Source organism: Durio zibethinus, chromosome 22 (genome assembly GCF_047325235.1).
Source record: "Durio zibethinus cultivar Kanyao isolate XHJ-2024 chromosome 22, ASM4732523v1, whole genome shotgun sequence".
In the NCBI taxonomy this organism is placed as follows: domain Eukaryota; kingdom Viridiplantae; phylum Streptophyta; class Magnoliopsida; order Malvales; family Malvaceae; genus Durio; species Durio zibethinus.
This window is the reverse complement of record NC_143183.1, coordinates 18,898,757-18,916,847: the sequence shown is the minus strand read 5'-3', so window position 1 is coordinate 18,916,847 and position 18,091 is coordinate 18,898,757. Positions and strand designations below refer to the sequence as shown.

Genomic DNA, 18,091 nt, shown 5'->3' with positions numbered 1-18,091 from the left:
ATTAAAAACTATATAATTCAAGTAAATTCTATATATTTTTTCACAAGTGAATTACATGAATTGCATTGAATTGAAAAGGTAGAAACTTTCATATGTTCAAGAATTATATGTTACGATTATTTTCAGAGATTTAGAGGATCTTGTTTAATGGAATTGTTGGTTACAATTTAACTTTTGACTTTTGGGTTCATTTGCCTTCATGGCTTTAAGTTCTTTAGCCTTATTTTTTATGCTGAATGTATTTAAAGGTCTTCAGCATCCTGAAAGCTGGAATTACCACAGCAGAAAAATGCTGAATTTGCACTTTGCACCTAAACTATAGTGAAAGTTATCGCCTGATGCAACTTGGCATTGATGTTCTATGTTCTATGCATCTGAGCTATATATTTCCTCCATCTCTAAAATGCTTTTCCTTGCCTATTTCTGGATACTATAAAAATTGGTTATAAACTTTAGATAAATAAATTGTATAATTAATGTCAACCTTTTCTGTTGTTATGCTATATATCAGCAATTTTTTTACACACTTTTCCATCATTTCTGTTTCTTATTCTTCATTACAATGCGCACATACAAATATATAAAAAGGCATCAATTTTCAGGTTGTTGATGAGGGATTAATATAATTCAGAAGGCTGTTTTTGGTTTTAAAGACTCTGCTATTCTCTTTGAGAGACAATAAGCAGTAGACTGAACAGTGATCATGGGATTTACACCAATAGCACTTGGCAGAACACTTGCATCGCAAACAAACAAGCCTTCAGCTTCCCAGCTCTCACCATTCTCATCAACTGCACCTTCCTTTTCAGTGATCCCCATCCTACAGCTGCCCATCTGGTGAGCACTAGAGTGGAGGACCCAGTTTTCTCCAGGGAACATCGGGCCTCCTACTGAAGAAACTGAGTCTAAAAACTCTTCTAACTCCTCGTTGCTTATCCCTTTACATCTGATTCTCTGTCCATCACTACGATGAGTGCCCACCTCAACTGCCCCAGCTGCTACTAAAATCCTCAACGACTGTCTCAACCCGGCTAGAATGTTTTGTCTGTCCAATGCGTCAAACTTATAGGTTACCCGTCCCCCTGTGTGAACTTTTCCAGATCCCTGATCCCTTATTATTGTTATCATATGGGCAGTTCTGGAAAATTTTAGCATCCTTCTTTTCATGTCGAGACCAGACTCCCAAGGGCATAAAGCAGCATATTGTGCTGGCCCCACTGAAGGGGTTTCAATGATGGCTTGCACTTTGTTGTCTGTTGCTACCACCTTATGTACTGATGTGATTATTCCACCCTCATGGGCTTTCCCCTTGAACTCTGAATCGGAGTCAGGAAAGTGACCCCAGGCCATTAGGACTGGGTGGAGATGAAGATTTCGACCAATATTTCGATTATTCAACCCACTAGAATGCATTATAAGGGGTGTCAAAAGTGCCCCACATGCTGATATTGTTACTTTGGCTTCAATATGCAGTTTCTTTGTGATATTTTGGTTTGAAGTTTTTGCAATTACACCCAAGCACTTCATTTTCCTTGTACTGCCTATGTTGGTTTTTTCTAATATGAATCTCTCGGCCTTGCATTCTGTTAAAATCACTGCATCATTGTTAACAGCATCAACTAGCCATGTACGGTCAGTCCCTTTCTTGTCTCCTCTTCTGCAACCAAAACCACAAGATCCACAGTAATGGCTCTCTGAGGAATTCCGTGGCACTTTCTCAACTTCAAGACCAATATTTTCGCATCCTTTACGAAGTACTTGATTCTGAAACCCCTCCTCTTTACAATCTTCTGTGACACCAATTCTCTTGCAAACAGTGTCCATGGCTGAAAGATATTCAGGGCTCCCAAAAAGAGGGATTTGGCAGTCCTCAGCCCATTCTTTTAGTATGGATTTTGGTGTTTTGATGCATGCAGACCAGTTGACAGCTGAGCCACCACCGACTGTCGATCCTGCAAGAAGCAGCATCTGCGCATCAATACTTGGAAGGATTCCCCCTGATTCATATAGTTCAGCCATCGAGGGCCCTTCGAAGGGGGAATAATCTGTCGAACTAAAATAGCGACCCTTCTCTACAACAACGACCTTAAGGCCAGAACTGGCCAGCATTGCGGCTGCAACACCACCACCACATCCAGATCCGACTATTACTGCATCGCATTTGATTTTGTAGGCTTTTTTTTTGGTATCTTCTATAACTTGGAGCCCTTTCTGTGATAGGGATTGAGGGAGAGTTAAGTCTTTTTCATGCATTGTCTCAATCATTCCTTTTTTGAGAGGCCTCTCCTTCGTTACTTGAGACAGATTCTCGACATTGTCTACATTATACCCAATAGCTTCCCAAGCCGGGTTATCACCATTTTCACCCACCTGAGGATAAAATTGTTAATATGAGAAGTACATTTAGATTTCAGTTTTTTTAGTAGAAATTGACTTTTGTAAAATATTTTCTGAAAAATGTTGGTATTTTTTAAAAAAGTAAAAATTTTTTGATGTTTAGATGAGATAATGAAAAATATTTTTTTGTTGTTTGATTATTTTTTAAAAAATTTGTTTTTTTTAAATAATATTAATTATTATTAAAATATTACAAATTATGTATTATTAAAATATATTAAAATTATTTATTATTAAAATTATTAATATTTAGGAATAATTATATTTTAATAATAATATTTAATATTAAAATATTATATCAATATAAAAATTTTTTGTAAATACTCCTTTTGTCTTATCCACTTTTAAACTAAATATTATAATAATAAGATATATATATATATATATATTTTTTTTTTTTTTGGTTTTTGGCTTTAGATTTTTTTCGTTCTGGAAACGGAAAAAAAAAAAAAAAAAAAAAAAAACCTTTCTCTCGCCACCGACTACGGGTGTCGGACTCGAATCAAGCTTATTTAATTCTGATTCATTTATGTGCTTCGATTCCGGAAGAGAGAGAACGAGAAACAAGCAGCTGATGGGAGAGAGAGAGAGAGCGAGAGGGGGGAGCGAAAACTGGGAGTGGGGGAGTGGTGGTAAATGAGATTTTAAGTCCCAAAAAGTTAATAATGATGAGGATAATGATTTTCACGATTTTTCATTTACGTCCTCTATGTGTATTTTAATTTTGATTTAGCCTCTCCTTTTTCAGGTTTTCTGTTTGACTGGCCAAACAATTAGTCGTTATGTCACATATGCCCTTAACTAAATATTTTATTGTTTCTCACTACCATAAATGCCAGCTGAGACTGACATAACAAGAGATCTTATCAGAGTATTTAGCCCATTTACTTAATATATAGTTAGAGATATGAGCGATCGAATTTAAGTTAATATAAAAGTAAATTTAAGTTTAAATTTGACTCAAAATTTAAGATTTAAAATTTGAATTTGAATTAATACAATAATAAGTTTAAATTTAAACTTGATTCAAAATTTAAGATTTAAAATTCGATTGAAATTTGATCGAATTTTATTTTTTAATTTAAATTTGAATTGAAATAGAAATTAAACTACCAAGCTCCTGCGATTAAACTTGATTATTATATTCGATAAAAATGTAATTATTTGTATTCAAGTTTCAGCTCGAATTTGATATATATTAAAATATAAAAATTCAATTAAACTCGTAAATTACTTGAATTATATATAAGAATACTCGAACTCAACTCGATTGATAAGTTAAATTTTTTGAGTTCAAGCTCGACTCGATAATAATCGAGTCGAATTCGAATTTTATTCGAATCGAACCTAAGTAACATACAAGTACTAATATGTTATTTATACCCTTATGTATGATATCATTGTTTAAATGATAAGATTAAGTATAAAAAATAATAAGATTAGAATTTTTTGAAAATAATAAAACATTAAATTTCTTAAATTTCTTTTATTTAATAAAAATTGATTTTTTAAAAAATGATTTGTGAATTTTTTATGTTTATTTAACAAAAAATTGTTTAATCACAAAAAAAAGTTTGTTGATTAATGAAAATAAGGCCAAAAACTTAAAAATAATCTTATATTAAAAAAGATAATTTAAAAAAATATTATATCATATCATATATAATATTATATTACAATACATAAAAACTTAATAAGATTTGTTTATGTTAACATTTAGGTGGACAATCTACATTATTGACATGTAAGATAATTCTAAATATTTTAATCTAATTAATTATTCAAATTTTAAAAATTTAAAAATTTACATTTATTAAAGTCTTTCAAAATATATAAATTTTATCCTAATTTAAACTTGAAAATTAATATAAATAAAAATTTAAAATTATAAAAAGATCAAATAAAAAATTTCGTACATGACATGAGTTAAACTAATTTATCAATATATTAGACTAAATTTTAAATATGATTAATTAAATTTGAATTTAATTTGATACAATCTAAAATATTATAATTAAATTTTACGATATTTGATCCATAGAGGTTCTAACCTCGCTTACTTTTCTTTTGATGTTTCAAGTTTTTTTTATACTTAAAGCATTTACTGATCTCCCATCATGATTGCACAACGAATTGGCTTCCACATTTGGTCCGACCTTTATTGTGAAATTCAAAATCTCGTTATTAATCAGGTTTTGTACCTTACATTTGAACGCTATATAATTTTCTAGATAATGGCCCTGAACCCTATAATGGTAGTCATAGTAAGTTTCAAGATCATACCACTTTGGATATAAAGGTTTTAAAGGCTCTATGAGTAGTCAGGCCACCAATTGTTTTTGGAATAACTAAAGGAACAGTTTTGTGTAACTCATAGGAATTAGATCAAATCGTTGTTGCTCTCGATTATTTCAAAGTTTCCTTCGATTAAATCTATGGTGCTTGATTGGGGAAAAAGTCGCAATAAAGGTGCTCGGGGATGAAAATTGGTTTGGAATGTAGGTATCTAGGTTTGCACTGGTTGATAATGGTATAGGATTAGAAAAATGTTGAAAATGGTTGGATGGAAAGGTTGATATGTGGGATGTAATGGTACGGAATAGACGATTTTGGTTTTTATTTTTTAGTGGTGACAGCTTGCACTTTTATTTATTTCTTCTTAGGTGATCATCTTTTCTTTGATCTAGAGACATCATCCCCTTCAATCTTTCTATTCTTAATAGCAATTTTTATTATCTCACCCGTAATTACTATATCAGCAAAGTTTTTCATGGCATGATCAATGAGCCTATCATAGTACAAGGCTCGAAGGGAATTGATAAACATAATAGTTATTTTTTTCAATGAGAAGGGGCTAAACTTAGGCAGCAACATCTCACCATCTTTGGGCATAATCTTTAAAGTTTTCATTAGCCCTTTTTTTTTCCATGTTTTGCAAAGATAATCTATTTAAGGCCATATCTGGGACATGCTTGTATTGAGTAATAAATTTTTTGGTTAGATCTTTTAATGAATGAATATGACTCCTATCTAATTAAATATACCATATAGCAACTAATCTGGTAATACTATCCTAAAAAAATAGATAAGCAGCTTGTCATTATTTGTATGCTTGGTCATTTTTTGACAAAGTATATTGATATGTGCCATGAGGCATTTGGTTTCATCATATTTTTTAAATTCTAGTATCTTAAACTTTAGTGGAATTACCAGATCTAAAACCAAATTGAATTCACTCACATCAATTGTGTCAAAAATATTCACATCTATAACAGCTCACAGTCTTTCTTCCAATAGATCTAATTTTTGCTACGCCTTTATATTCTCATATTACTCGGACGTGTGGTGCTTCAGTTTTTCCTATTCTCTTGGATCATCTAACTCTGGGACCATAATAGGATCAACATGACTTGCCCCAATGTTTAGACCAATGTGTCCTTAACTCTATGATTGAACCATGAAAAAAGGTAAATTAAATTGAGCATGTGATTGCCTTTCAAGCTGTGTTATTTATGGATGCATTTGATGAAAAGTTTAAGCATAGAGTGGAGTAAGCCATGGTGGATATAATGGATTTTCTTTGCCATTGGTGTTTTCTTGGGCTTAAGGCTCTTTTTCAACAGTCACTTCTTTAACTACCCATTTTCCTTTGGTAATTTTTCTTATCATGTCCATCATTACAGCCATTTTTTTTCAACATTAAAAAAGGAATTTAGATAGATCTAGATAAGATCCGTGCCATCCAAGAGCCATCACCTCCACGTATGCAAAAAGAAGTAAGGGAATTTCTAAAGAGGTTGAATTATATCACTCATTTCATTTCCTAACTTATAGTCAAATGTGACCCCATATTCAAGATTTTTCGAAAGCACGAGTTAGGAGAATGGGATAAAAATTGTCAAATAGCTTTTGAAAAAGTTAAAAAATATTTATCAAACCTATTAATATTAATGTCATTTGTTCCTGTAAGACATTTTATTTATATTTAATGGTGTATGAAAAATCAATAGGATGCATTTTGGGGCTATATGATGAAACAAGAAGGAAAGAACAAGACATCTACTACCTAACAAAAAAGTTCACCAACTATGAGTCCAAGTATTCAACTTTCGAAAAGAAGTATTGTGCACTAACTTGGATAGCTCGTCGACTTAGACAGTACATGTTGTATCATACCACTTGGCTCATTGCGAAACTGGATCCAATCAAATATATTTTTAAAAAGCTTTTATTAACGAAAAGAATAGCGAGATGGCAAATGCTACTTTTTGAATATGATATTGTGTACGTATCCTAAAAGGTAATCAAAGGAAGTGCTATTACTGAATTTCTTAGAGAATACGGTTAGAAAGATTATGTGCTTATGACATTCGATTTTTTGAATAAAGACATAATGTCTGTATTGCACATAAATGAAGAAGAGCCTAATGAAGAAGTATTTTGATGGCACATCAAATGCTTTAAGGCATGTTATAGGAATAATTTTGGTATCTCCAAAAAGATATTACTACTTAATCACTGTAAAATCAAGTTTTTATTATACCAATAATGTGACAAAATATGAAGTATGTGTTATGGGTCTTCAAGCTGCTCTTGAAAAGAATATCCATACATTGAAAGTTTATAAAGACCTTACCTTGCTCATATACCAGTTGTGAAGAGAATGGGAAACCAAAGATTCAAAAATAGTTCTATACCAAAAGTACATATAAGAATTGATAAAAAAAATTTAAAAATATTTGGTTTCATCCTTTACCCCAAGAAGAAAATTAGATAGTTGATGCTTTAGTCACATTAACGATAATGTTCAAGCTAAATGAAAATGGTGAAATCTAACCCATCAAGTTATGCTTGTGAGAGAAATCAACTCACTGTTCAAATGTTGAATAAGAAGTTAATTGGAAACCATAGTATTCTGACATATTACAAAATGTCAAGTTCAGTAATACCTACAACACATATAAGAGAATGATAAGAAAACTTTGAGTAGATTGACGATGGGTTTCTTTCTTGAAGGGAAAATTTTATATAAAAGAAGTTGAGATCAAATACGACTGAGATGTGTGAATACTGTTGAAGCAAAAAAGTTACTGAAAGAAATCCACGAAAGTGTTTATGAAACTCATGTAAATGGCCACATGATGACTAAGTAGATCATGAGAATAGGATACTATTGATTTACGATGGAAAAAGATTGCATCGAATATTCTAAAAAATACCACAAATGTCAAATTTATACAAACAAGATGCAAGTTCCTCTAACATTCTTGCATATTATGTTGACATCTTGGCATTTCTCTATGTGAAAAATGGAAGTGATAAGGCCCATTACACCAAAAGCTTTAAATAGACATTGATTCATTTTGGTAGTAATTGACTACTTCACAAAGTGGATAAAAGCTACTTCATCCGTTAATGTGACAAGAATGGTGGTTTGTAAGTTCATCAAAAAAGAGATCATATATTGATATGGGCTTTCAGAAAGAATTATTTCGGATAATACTCTTAATTTAAATAAAATGATGAGTGAGATTTTTGTTCAATTCAAAACCAATACTATAAATTGATACCTTATCATCCGAAAATGAATGGAGCAGTTGAAACAGCCAATGAGAATATAAAGAGAATTATTGAAAAGATGACAGATATGTATAAAGATTATCATGAAAAGTTACTATTTACATTACATGCTTATTGAACTTCGATTCGCACATCTACAAGAGCTATACCATTTTTATTGGTTTACAAGATGGAAGCAGTGTTACCCATTGAAGTTGATATTCCTTCCTTACGTATTTTCATAGAAGTCAAGTTGGAAGAAGCTCAATGGGTTCGTGCTCATTATGAATAATTGAATATCAACGAAGAAAATAGACTAGCTGCATTTTGTCATAGCCAACTGTTTCAAAGAAAAATGATGCGAGCTCATGAAAAGAAAGTTCACCCTCAACAATTTCAAGAAGAAGAATTAGTTTTGAAGTAGATTCTTCCTAACCAACAAGATCTTCGAAAAAAATAGACTCCTAAATAGAAAGGTCCATATATGGTAAAAAAAAAATGTTTTCTGGTGGTACACTGATTTTGGCATGAATGAATGGGGATAATTTGTCAAATCCACCGATGCAGTAAAGAAGTACTATACTTTTAAAAAAAAAAAGGCAACACGAATAAAAAAAGTATTTGAATTGAAAACCCAAAAAGGGTGACTTAGACAAGAAAGCATTAAATGGAGTGGGGCAATTCTCCATATTTGCCAGAAGATTTCATTGGTTTTAGGCTAGCTTGATTTGCTGCACTTTCGAAAAGTTAAAAGGCATTAATCAAGAGTTTTCAAGAAAGAATCCATAATGAATTAGTTCATGATGATCTAAATATTTGATATGCAATTACCTGTTTTCCTTATTATAACTTTTTGACTGATACATGAAATACTTCTTTCTTTTATTAAAATAAAATACATCTTTGTTTATTTTTCCTTTAAAAAAAAAATGTGCAATGTATTATAATTGTTATGAAATTCAAAATATGATGAGTGAGTGAAAATGATCATAAAATACACATTATTTTGAAAAAAATTTAAAATAATAAGTAAAACAATAAGAAACAAAGGCCAATGAGAAAAGACACCTATGAGTCATAAAAATGATAAACATTAAATATAGGAAATGTGGAAATAAATCTTTCAACTGCTAGAATGCAAGGATTCAAAAAGAAAAGGGAAATAGACAATTAGAAATTTAAGGGATTAAAAGAAAATGACATAAAATAAAAAAAAAATGGGCATTTCATTTGCATCATGATCATCATTCATCGCATGACATTACAAAAGCATGAAAATGTCATTCATGCACACATGTGGCACAATAAATATACGAGTAAGACAATCCAAGACCAATGAAAAGAAAAGTTAAAATTAGAAAAGATGTAAACCCTTTGTTTAGAGAAATCATTCAAACTTCATGACCTCTATTTAGAGGATCTTTCAAATACCATTATCTTTCAGATTTTTAATTTAAAGTTTTATTACTTCTGGTCAGAAAAGCTTTCTTTAAAGTGTCATAACCTTAGATTAGAGAAGTTCTTTTCAAAGTTTCATAACCTCTTATCAGAGGAGCTTTTAATTTTAAAAACCTCTAGTTAAATGTCTCTTTCAAAATTAGGCATAATTTGTAAGACCAAAAGGCATAATTTATAACTCATCTTAGATTTTTAATTTAAAGTTTCATAGCCTTTGGTTAGATGAGCCTTTTAAATTCTAAAGTTTCATTGCCTCTAATCAAATGAGCTATTTAAAGTTTCATAACTTCTGGTCAAATGAGCCATTTAAAGTTTCATAACCTTTAGTCAAATGAGCCTTTTAATTTTACAGTTTTATAGTCTCTAGTCAGAGGAGTTTTTAAATTTTCAAAAGTGTCAAGCATATGCTAAAAAGAGCTTTTAAATTTTCAAAAGTTGTTAAGCCTTTATTTAGAGGTGCCTTTCAAATTTTCAAAAAAAAAAATTGCCTAGCCTCTGCTTGGAGAAATAAGAAAAGCTTTGTCTTTAATGTTTCGCTTTTTGTATTTGTTTGCTCGAACAAAATTGTTGACTTTTTATCTTTGCCTTATTTCTGATTCTCAAAAAAGGTAAAGAAGGATAACTATAGATATCTATTTTTTTCGATCTCCTTTCAATCTAAATGTAATTTTATTATTATTTTGTTTTTTTCTCTATATCTAGTCATATTTAGTCATTTTTTCTCTGAATTCAAATTGCACCAAAAGTCCTAGTGAATTAAATGCACCAGCATGCGTCATTCACCAGCGAGCAATCTAGGTCTAAAATCACTGTCAATCGCCAATAATCTTGACAAACGGCCTAACTTTGGGCATGCAGATTTCAACAAAAATCTTAGATCTTTTTAGGATTTGTATCTATCAAAAGCCCTACAAATTGAGCTTGAGCGCTAACAAAAAAAAAAAAAAAACCTATAGGGAAAACCTAAGAAAAGCAAATTGTTAGAAAAAAACATGGACAAGGGGAGAAAATTTTAAAAGGGAACGATGTTCTGCATGAAAAAAAAAAAAAAAGAAACACACACAAGCACAAAGCTGTAAAAAAAAAATCACAATCTTCTATGAATAAAAGAACCAATAGAAAACAAAAAAAAAGGCAAAATTGAAAATCTTGATCTGGGCATTTATAGATTTTTTTTTTTTTGGTAAAACTAGTTTGAGAAAGTTGTTGAAGGGATCAAAAGGATTATATTAGGAATTTTTGGGATTTTTTTGAATTTTTTTTAGTTAACCAAAATTTGGAAAAAATAAATTTTTCAATAGCTGTTTGAATTTTTCGACCATAAAACCTGAGAAACAAACCAAAATTTGGGTTATGTTTGCTAGTGTCGTTTCAAGTTTTCGATGACAACATGATAGTAACCGATCGAAAACTAAAAAATAATGGCAGCCAACGAGGGAGTTTAGGTTTTTAGAAAGAGAGACTTAAGGTAAAAACAGAGAGATTAAAAGGAAAAAATTGATTTTGGCCTTTTATAGGCATTTCAAAATGATAGCATTTTAGCGAATGACTCGTTTGACCTGTGCTCGAATCGCACCAGTATCCACGTGTGGACCCTCGCCTGACCCAACCTGGTGATGAGTTTTCCTTTTTCTTTTTCATTTTATTTTTTTGATTTTATTTTCATTTTTTGTTTTATTTATTTTATGATATTATTTTTTTTGAAGAAATAAATAAATAATGGTAAAAATATAAAATTAAAATAAAGGATAGGTTTATTAAAATAAAATTGAATAAAATCTTAAAAAGTATAATTATAAAAAAAAATTAATTGAGTTTTTTCTTTTTTTACAAGCAAAATATTTCCTGAATTTAGCTAAATTGGTAGGATAAGTTAAGAAATTATTTTTTTTACATAATAAAAAATAATAATAATTGATTATTTGAATAAATACTCTAAAAATGTAATTTTCTTTAATTAATGCAAGTAAAAAAAATATTTTTAGATTTTACTAGTAAGTGAGGATAATCTAAAAATTATTTTTTACTAAAAAAATATTTATTTAAATATTAATAAAAAATAAAAATAAAAATATTTTTTTAAATAAATCCCTTAATTATTACAAATATAAATTTTTTTATTTCACCAAAAAATTGAGATAATTCAAAAATTATTTTTACTAAATAAAGATTTATTTAAATAATAAAAGAAAAATAATAAAAAAAACAAGACAAATAATCATAATAAAAATTAATTAAATATTTAATTAAATCTCCTAATTATCATCAATTAAAAATAGTTTTATTTAGGATCTGGTTAGAAAGTTAAGATGATTTTAAAATTCATTTAAAATTTTTAAGATTTTGTCAAAAAGTCGTGATAATTTTAAAATCAATTTTAATAAATAAATAAAATCTCCTATGATGAAATTTCGAAAATTTTGTGAACAGTCAATTTTTTTGAAATAGTTTCTAAATAAAGATTTTCTATAAATTACAACAAAGTGTTGAAGAATTTATAAAATAAGAAGATAATAATAATATTAACTTCACAACAACAAAAAATTTTTCAAAAATAAATTTTAGGAAATTAAATGTAAATATAAAAAAGATCATATCGTCAAAATTAAAAAATAATACATGTTTAATTAATACCATTCTTCGAACGAGCGATGTGAGAGTACTAATACCTTCCTCACTCATAATTATACTCACAAACTCTACCCTGATTTTACAGACCTAAAAGTCTTTTAATAAATCTTAATTAATTTTAAGATTTTTATTAAATGATGATATTTTTAGGTGGTTAATCACATCTTACAAAAAAAATTGATGACAACTCTGTATATTTTCATCAAATCTAGAGATCGAGTCCTTCGAACGAAAAATCATTATGACAATACTTAAAATAAAACTATTTATTATTTTTTATATTAATATTTTCAAATATTTAAAATAATATTATTATTCTTAAAATATTTTTTTATTAATATTAAAATAATAATATTTATTATTAAAATATTTCTATTTTATATTGAAAGTATCTATTATTAATTCATAACAAAAAAAATTTATTTATATTTATTATTAAATTTGTCATATAAATACCATAATGAATAAACATAAAACTATACATTTTAAACTAATAAATAACAAGAAAGTATTAAAATATCCATATTAAGAAAATAATATTATTATATTATTTAACATTAATTATTAAAATAATAAAACATTATTATATATGTTATTATTTATTATTAACATAATAATATAATATTATTTATTATTGAAATATTAAAAACATTTATGTTTAATAATATATAAAATTAAAATATCAAAAGACTTTTAATGCTAATATCTTAATTTTTTAATTAAAATTAAATAAAACATTTTTATTAATATAATAATATTTCAAGTCGAATCAAATTAATTTTGAATTTAAAATATTATATTCAAAGTCTTAATTGATTATAATTATAACAATATTTAATATTAAAATATTAAAAGACTTTTAATATTAATATTTTAATTTTTTAAATAAAATTAAATAAAAATATTATTTATTAATATAATAATATTTGGGTTAGGTTAAATTAAGTTTGAACTTAAAAAATAATGTACAAGGTTCGACTTAAATAAAATTATACCCAAATACATTGATAAATAATTAGAGCACTTATCAATTTTAAAAATAATATGATAATACGATTCGAAAATTATATGAAAAAAATATAAAAGTAACACAATTTTTCTTATACAAAAAAGATATAAAAATGACACAATTGAAAATTGATAAAAATTAAATATAAATTTGATAAATATATATATGTTTTATGTTTGACATATCAATATGAATTATGATAAAATAATTTTTACATTTTATAATTGTTTAACATAACACAGATACAACATAAATACATAAATTACTAAATTTAGCTGTAACTTTCTTTTTCTACCAAAACAATCTTAGTCCAAATAACAATAACCATTAAGTGTTAATTTAAAATCCCTTTCAAACTTTTTTTTTTCTTTAAAGTAATATGTTTGACTAGATTATATTGAAATCAAGAAGGTTTTTTTTTTTTTTTTTGTTACAACCCAGGCTTGGTTTAGCAGTTTAACTTCTTAAAAGAGAGCTAAAATTAAATAATTGAATTTCTTCTCTTCTTTAGACTTTGTCCAATGTATAAAAAAAACAAATGTTTTTTTTTTTTTTTCATAATTGTAACAGTCTGATGGAGATACAAAAGCTTATTTGTTCCATACATTTTTAAAACAAATCAAAGGAATGTACTATTAATTGCCTTTTCCCTATAATATAAGGAATTATAATTAAGGCTTCGTTAATTAGTTTATCTTACCATACAACAATTTCCAAATTGTCATTCAAGGATTATTAATTACTCGTATATTTGCTTGGAATTGCACTTGTATTTCTCTGACAAATGGGTTTGAAAATTGAAATTAAGTACATTGATGTTTCAACCATCAATTTTTTTTTTCTGTAATTTTATAATTTCTCATTTTATTTTATATTTTGATAATTGTTGACACAAAACCTTCACGACCACCAACAAAATAATTTTCTTTTTATACTTGAAACATCATGATTTGAATTAATCTTATTAAAATTAAAAGTAAAATTAATATTTTATTAACAAATCACATCTGGAATGAATATAATAAAAAATTATATAATATGTTATTAAAATTAATCTTATTAAAATTAATAAGATTTCTGGAATGAATCTTATTAATCTTATTAAACTAATGTAATGAGATACTATGTTTCTGGAATGAATATAATTTTATTAAAAAATTAATCTTATTAAAAAAATCTGGAATGAATATAATAAGATTAATAAAATTAATCTTATTAAAATTAAAAGTAAAATTAATATAAACTAAATATTAGTTTATTACTTTCTATGGGCATTATATAATATGTTACATTAATTGTAAGATATAACATAAAAGATTTCTCCTAAAAATTTATCCAATATATATCATGAAATGGAAGATATGGTCTAAAATAATTACAAAGTTTTAATTTCAATTAGACACAAGGATAAAATTGAGAGTAAATAAAAATTTCGATAAATTTTATATAATTTTTAATTATAATTGACTAATTATATTTCAATAATAGTAGGTAAAAAGGTTATAATTTATGACTAAAATATTAACTAAATCAGATGAAAGATTTCTGAAATTGACAAGGATTGAGGTAATTATAGAATTAAAGAGGTTACATTCATAGTATGACGAATTAATTACATTCACGTACTGTTTCTCAGTTATGGTTTTAAATTTTTGAAGTTCTAAGTTAAATTTTTATTTTACGTGGATTTGATTCAATTTTAGGTTAAAATTATCTTGTAATGTTAAGATTATATTATTTATAATTATTATATTATAGTTGATTAATTATAATTTAAAATGGTATAGGATCTAGTAATGAATTTTTACATATCTTTTTATTATGATTGGACAAATGTAGTATTAAAGTAAAAAGAATTGTAACCGAAATGTTTTCAGTAATGTTTTGATTTGTTGATTAATTTATTTATTTGATTATTTAGTGATTTTGTTATATATAAATTTAATATTTGATTATAATTAAAATTTATATTTATAACTAAAAAAAAAGGTTTTTCCCTTATGGAGTGCTTATGTATAGATATTTATTTAATATAATTCAAAGATAAAAAAATTATTTGATATATTAATACTGAAATTTTTTAATTTTACAAACGGGTTAACATTGTGATATATGTTTTTTTTAAATTAAAATTTTTTAAATATATTCTAAAAGATTTATATCATTATTAACCTGGCTCGTAGAATTAAAAAACTATATTATCCATATATTTAATAATTTTGCAAAATATTACTATTTACATTTAATCCATTATTTTCATCAAATTAAAATACTTTATATTTAATTAAATATTATTTAATTACAATTTTTTTAAAAAATTGTATTTAATGCACTACAAGTTACCAAATAAAAAAATTTAATTACTCCATCTATCCTTTTTTTTTTTTGTCTATATTTTCGTTTTGGGATATCTCAAAATTATATCCTTTTTTTTAACATAAAAAACTCTTAATTTTTATATATTTAAATTATTTTTATGACTTTTTACTTTTTAATATTAAAAATTATGAAACTTTAATTTTGTAAAAAAATTTAAATTTTAATATTAATATATTAAAATCATTTTTTTTATTTTGTAAAATTTAATAAATGCAAATATTTTATGAGAGAGGAAGCACATTTTTCTTTTCTTGATAAGAATCATTAGACAATTCAAAAATAATAATAATAATAATAAAAGAAGTGAAGGAGGAGACATTGATTACCCGGGAGAAGAAAACGTAAAGGCAAGCGACTTTCAAGTAGATGAATGCAATCCTGATGGGAGTAAATAGCCGATGCTTAAACCAGCTTTGCAAAACTTTTTCTCTGCTTTCCAATGTCAAGCAAGAGAAGCAGTTGACGTACGGCCATTTATCACCCAAACAAAGTGATCCACAAAGTAAAAGGGTTCCCACCCTTGTGGACAGTAAAAGTAGTACAACTCTTACCAACATCGCACACTCAATGAACGATCTTTTGAGCAGCAACTCCGCAGCCTGAAATATGTCTGACATCAGAACGCATTCCAGCTTTTTATAAATATAGTTGCAACAAAACTAATGGAATTGCTTCATCTGCCCCTTTGAGTCTGATGGTGTTACCATAATTATAATAATTATACAGATTAGAGGCTAAATATGTGAGATTATGATACTGTTAGGATACTAATAACTTGATTTTCTCAAATTATTAAGTTCTAATTTAATATTGTTGTTAAGATTGGAAAAAATTTTGAATTGAAAAAGATACATTTAAAATTTATGATTATGTAAAAAAGTACTGCAAATAATTAAAATATCTAAAAAATATATTTATAAAATAATAAAATATTAAAAATATACAAATAATATAAAATTTTTCTCTCTAAACTTATTCATTGTCGAGCTATCCATTTAAACCGAAGATCCATTTAAATTTGAGAGAATTTAAACAAAAAATTAAAGTTCGTTAAACAAGTTTAAACATAATTTTTAATTTTATTAAAATTTCAAACCAAATTTTGAACAAATTATTAAAGCACAAGCTCGGAAGGACTTGAACTCACATATATATATATATGAATTATATAAAAATTAATTTATATATATTTAAATTTAATAAAATATATATAATTTTTTATTTTAATTTTTATGTATATAATTTTTATTTTTAACTTTATATATATGAATTAAATATAATCTTATTAAATTTAATTTAATTATTTTTAATTTTTTATTATATAAATTAAATTTAATAGGTGTGTTTAAGGCTTATATTTTTAATTTGAATCAAATTTAAAAAAATTTTGAGACTTTAAATTTATAATCAGATCAAATCTAAATAAATATATAAATTATTAATATCAAATATGAGTCTTATCAAAATTCAACTTGATTCGATCATGAATATTTTTATTTCTCTCCCAAACATATTTTTTTTCATCCAAAACCATCTCTGGAAAATTTTTGAATTGGATATGAAAACTAAAATATCAGATGAAAGACTATATGTTTAACATTAAAATTGGATAAAAAACACTGTTGAATACAAAAATTACTTTCAACCACGATGTTAAACCAGACGTAAGAACATTTTAGTGTATACTTTACTCCGTTTTATAAATACTTTAATAATTCAGAGTAAAAACTTCTTTTATGAAAAAAAAAATTAAAAAATAAGAATGTTTGAATGCTGTGGTTGAGTCCAAATTATTGAATATCCCAACACTAATCATCTGCTGAGAAGACCCGACTCACAAGCAGAACAAGAACAATTAGACACATGTTTATCCAGGTGTTTACACGTGTATAAACATGCCTGTGCATGTGGCAACACTGAAAAACGAGGAAAAAAATGTTTTTGAAACTCTTTTTTACCTCGTCTGGAATTGGGGATTCAGAGGCTGAAGCTTCCAGGAAGGCTTGAACGGCCTTGCTTGGCTGGTTTTCCTTTCCTTCAAAATCAGAATTTGGTGACAAAGAAGGGAACACAGCTTCAGCTACGCTAGCCAGTGTCTTTATCTCAGCTGAAGAAAACCCATGACTGTATTTATGCTTTCCTCCCTCTCTTATTTCTCCATTTAACAAAGGTTGCTGCTGGCACTTTCCTCCCATTTCTCCTCTCTCTCTCTGAAACACTATGATTTTCTTCAGTTTCTGGAACCCTTTATATAGGCGAAAGTGGAAACAAGGTGGGTTATCTCTGGGCGTTCGATACCAGGAGAGAGTTTAATTAACTGCACCGTAATATGAAAATTACAGTTCTATAAAAAAAATAAAAAAAATAATGCAAAAAAAAAGGCCCATTTTTCTTGTCGCAAATCATTAAAACTTAGCCTACGTGCCCCATTCAAAAACCACAATAGGAGCAAAATAATTTTTAATATTTTAATATTATATCAATATTATTAAAAAAAATAAGTTTTTCAAAACAAAATTAAATAATAAAATACATAAAAGTTTGCTAACGAATGACACCATAACCACCAAATTACTTGTCATTTTAATGTTACCCTTTTCCCTTGTGGAACATTTTTGTAGCCAGCAAAGCTGCAACGCAAGGAGCTTTACTGATCAG

The 18,091-nt window shown here is 26.9% G+C and overlaps 1 protein-coding gene across 1 annotated transcript; it reads right to left on the bottom strand.

The window, feature by feature from the left end:
* Positions 1-441: 441 nt before the first annotated feature.
* Positions 442-17,726, bottom strand: LOC111307144 (long-chain-alcohol oxidase FAO1-like). Its single transcript, XM_022905164.2, has 3 exons — positions 17,392-17,726; positions 15,760-16,032; positions 442-2,370 (listed from the first exon to the last, which is right to left on the bottom strand). The coding sequence occupies exons 1-3, from the start codon at positions 17,626-17,628 to the stop codon at positions 628-630; spliced, it is 2,253 nt and encodes a 750-aa protein (XP_022760899.2). The 5' UTR covers positions 17,629-17,726; the 3' UTR covers positions 442-627.
* Positions 17,727-18,091: the final 365 nt, after the last annotated feature.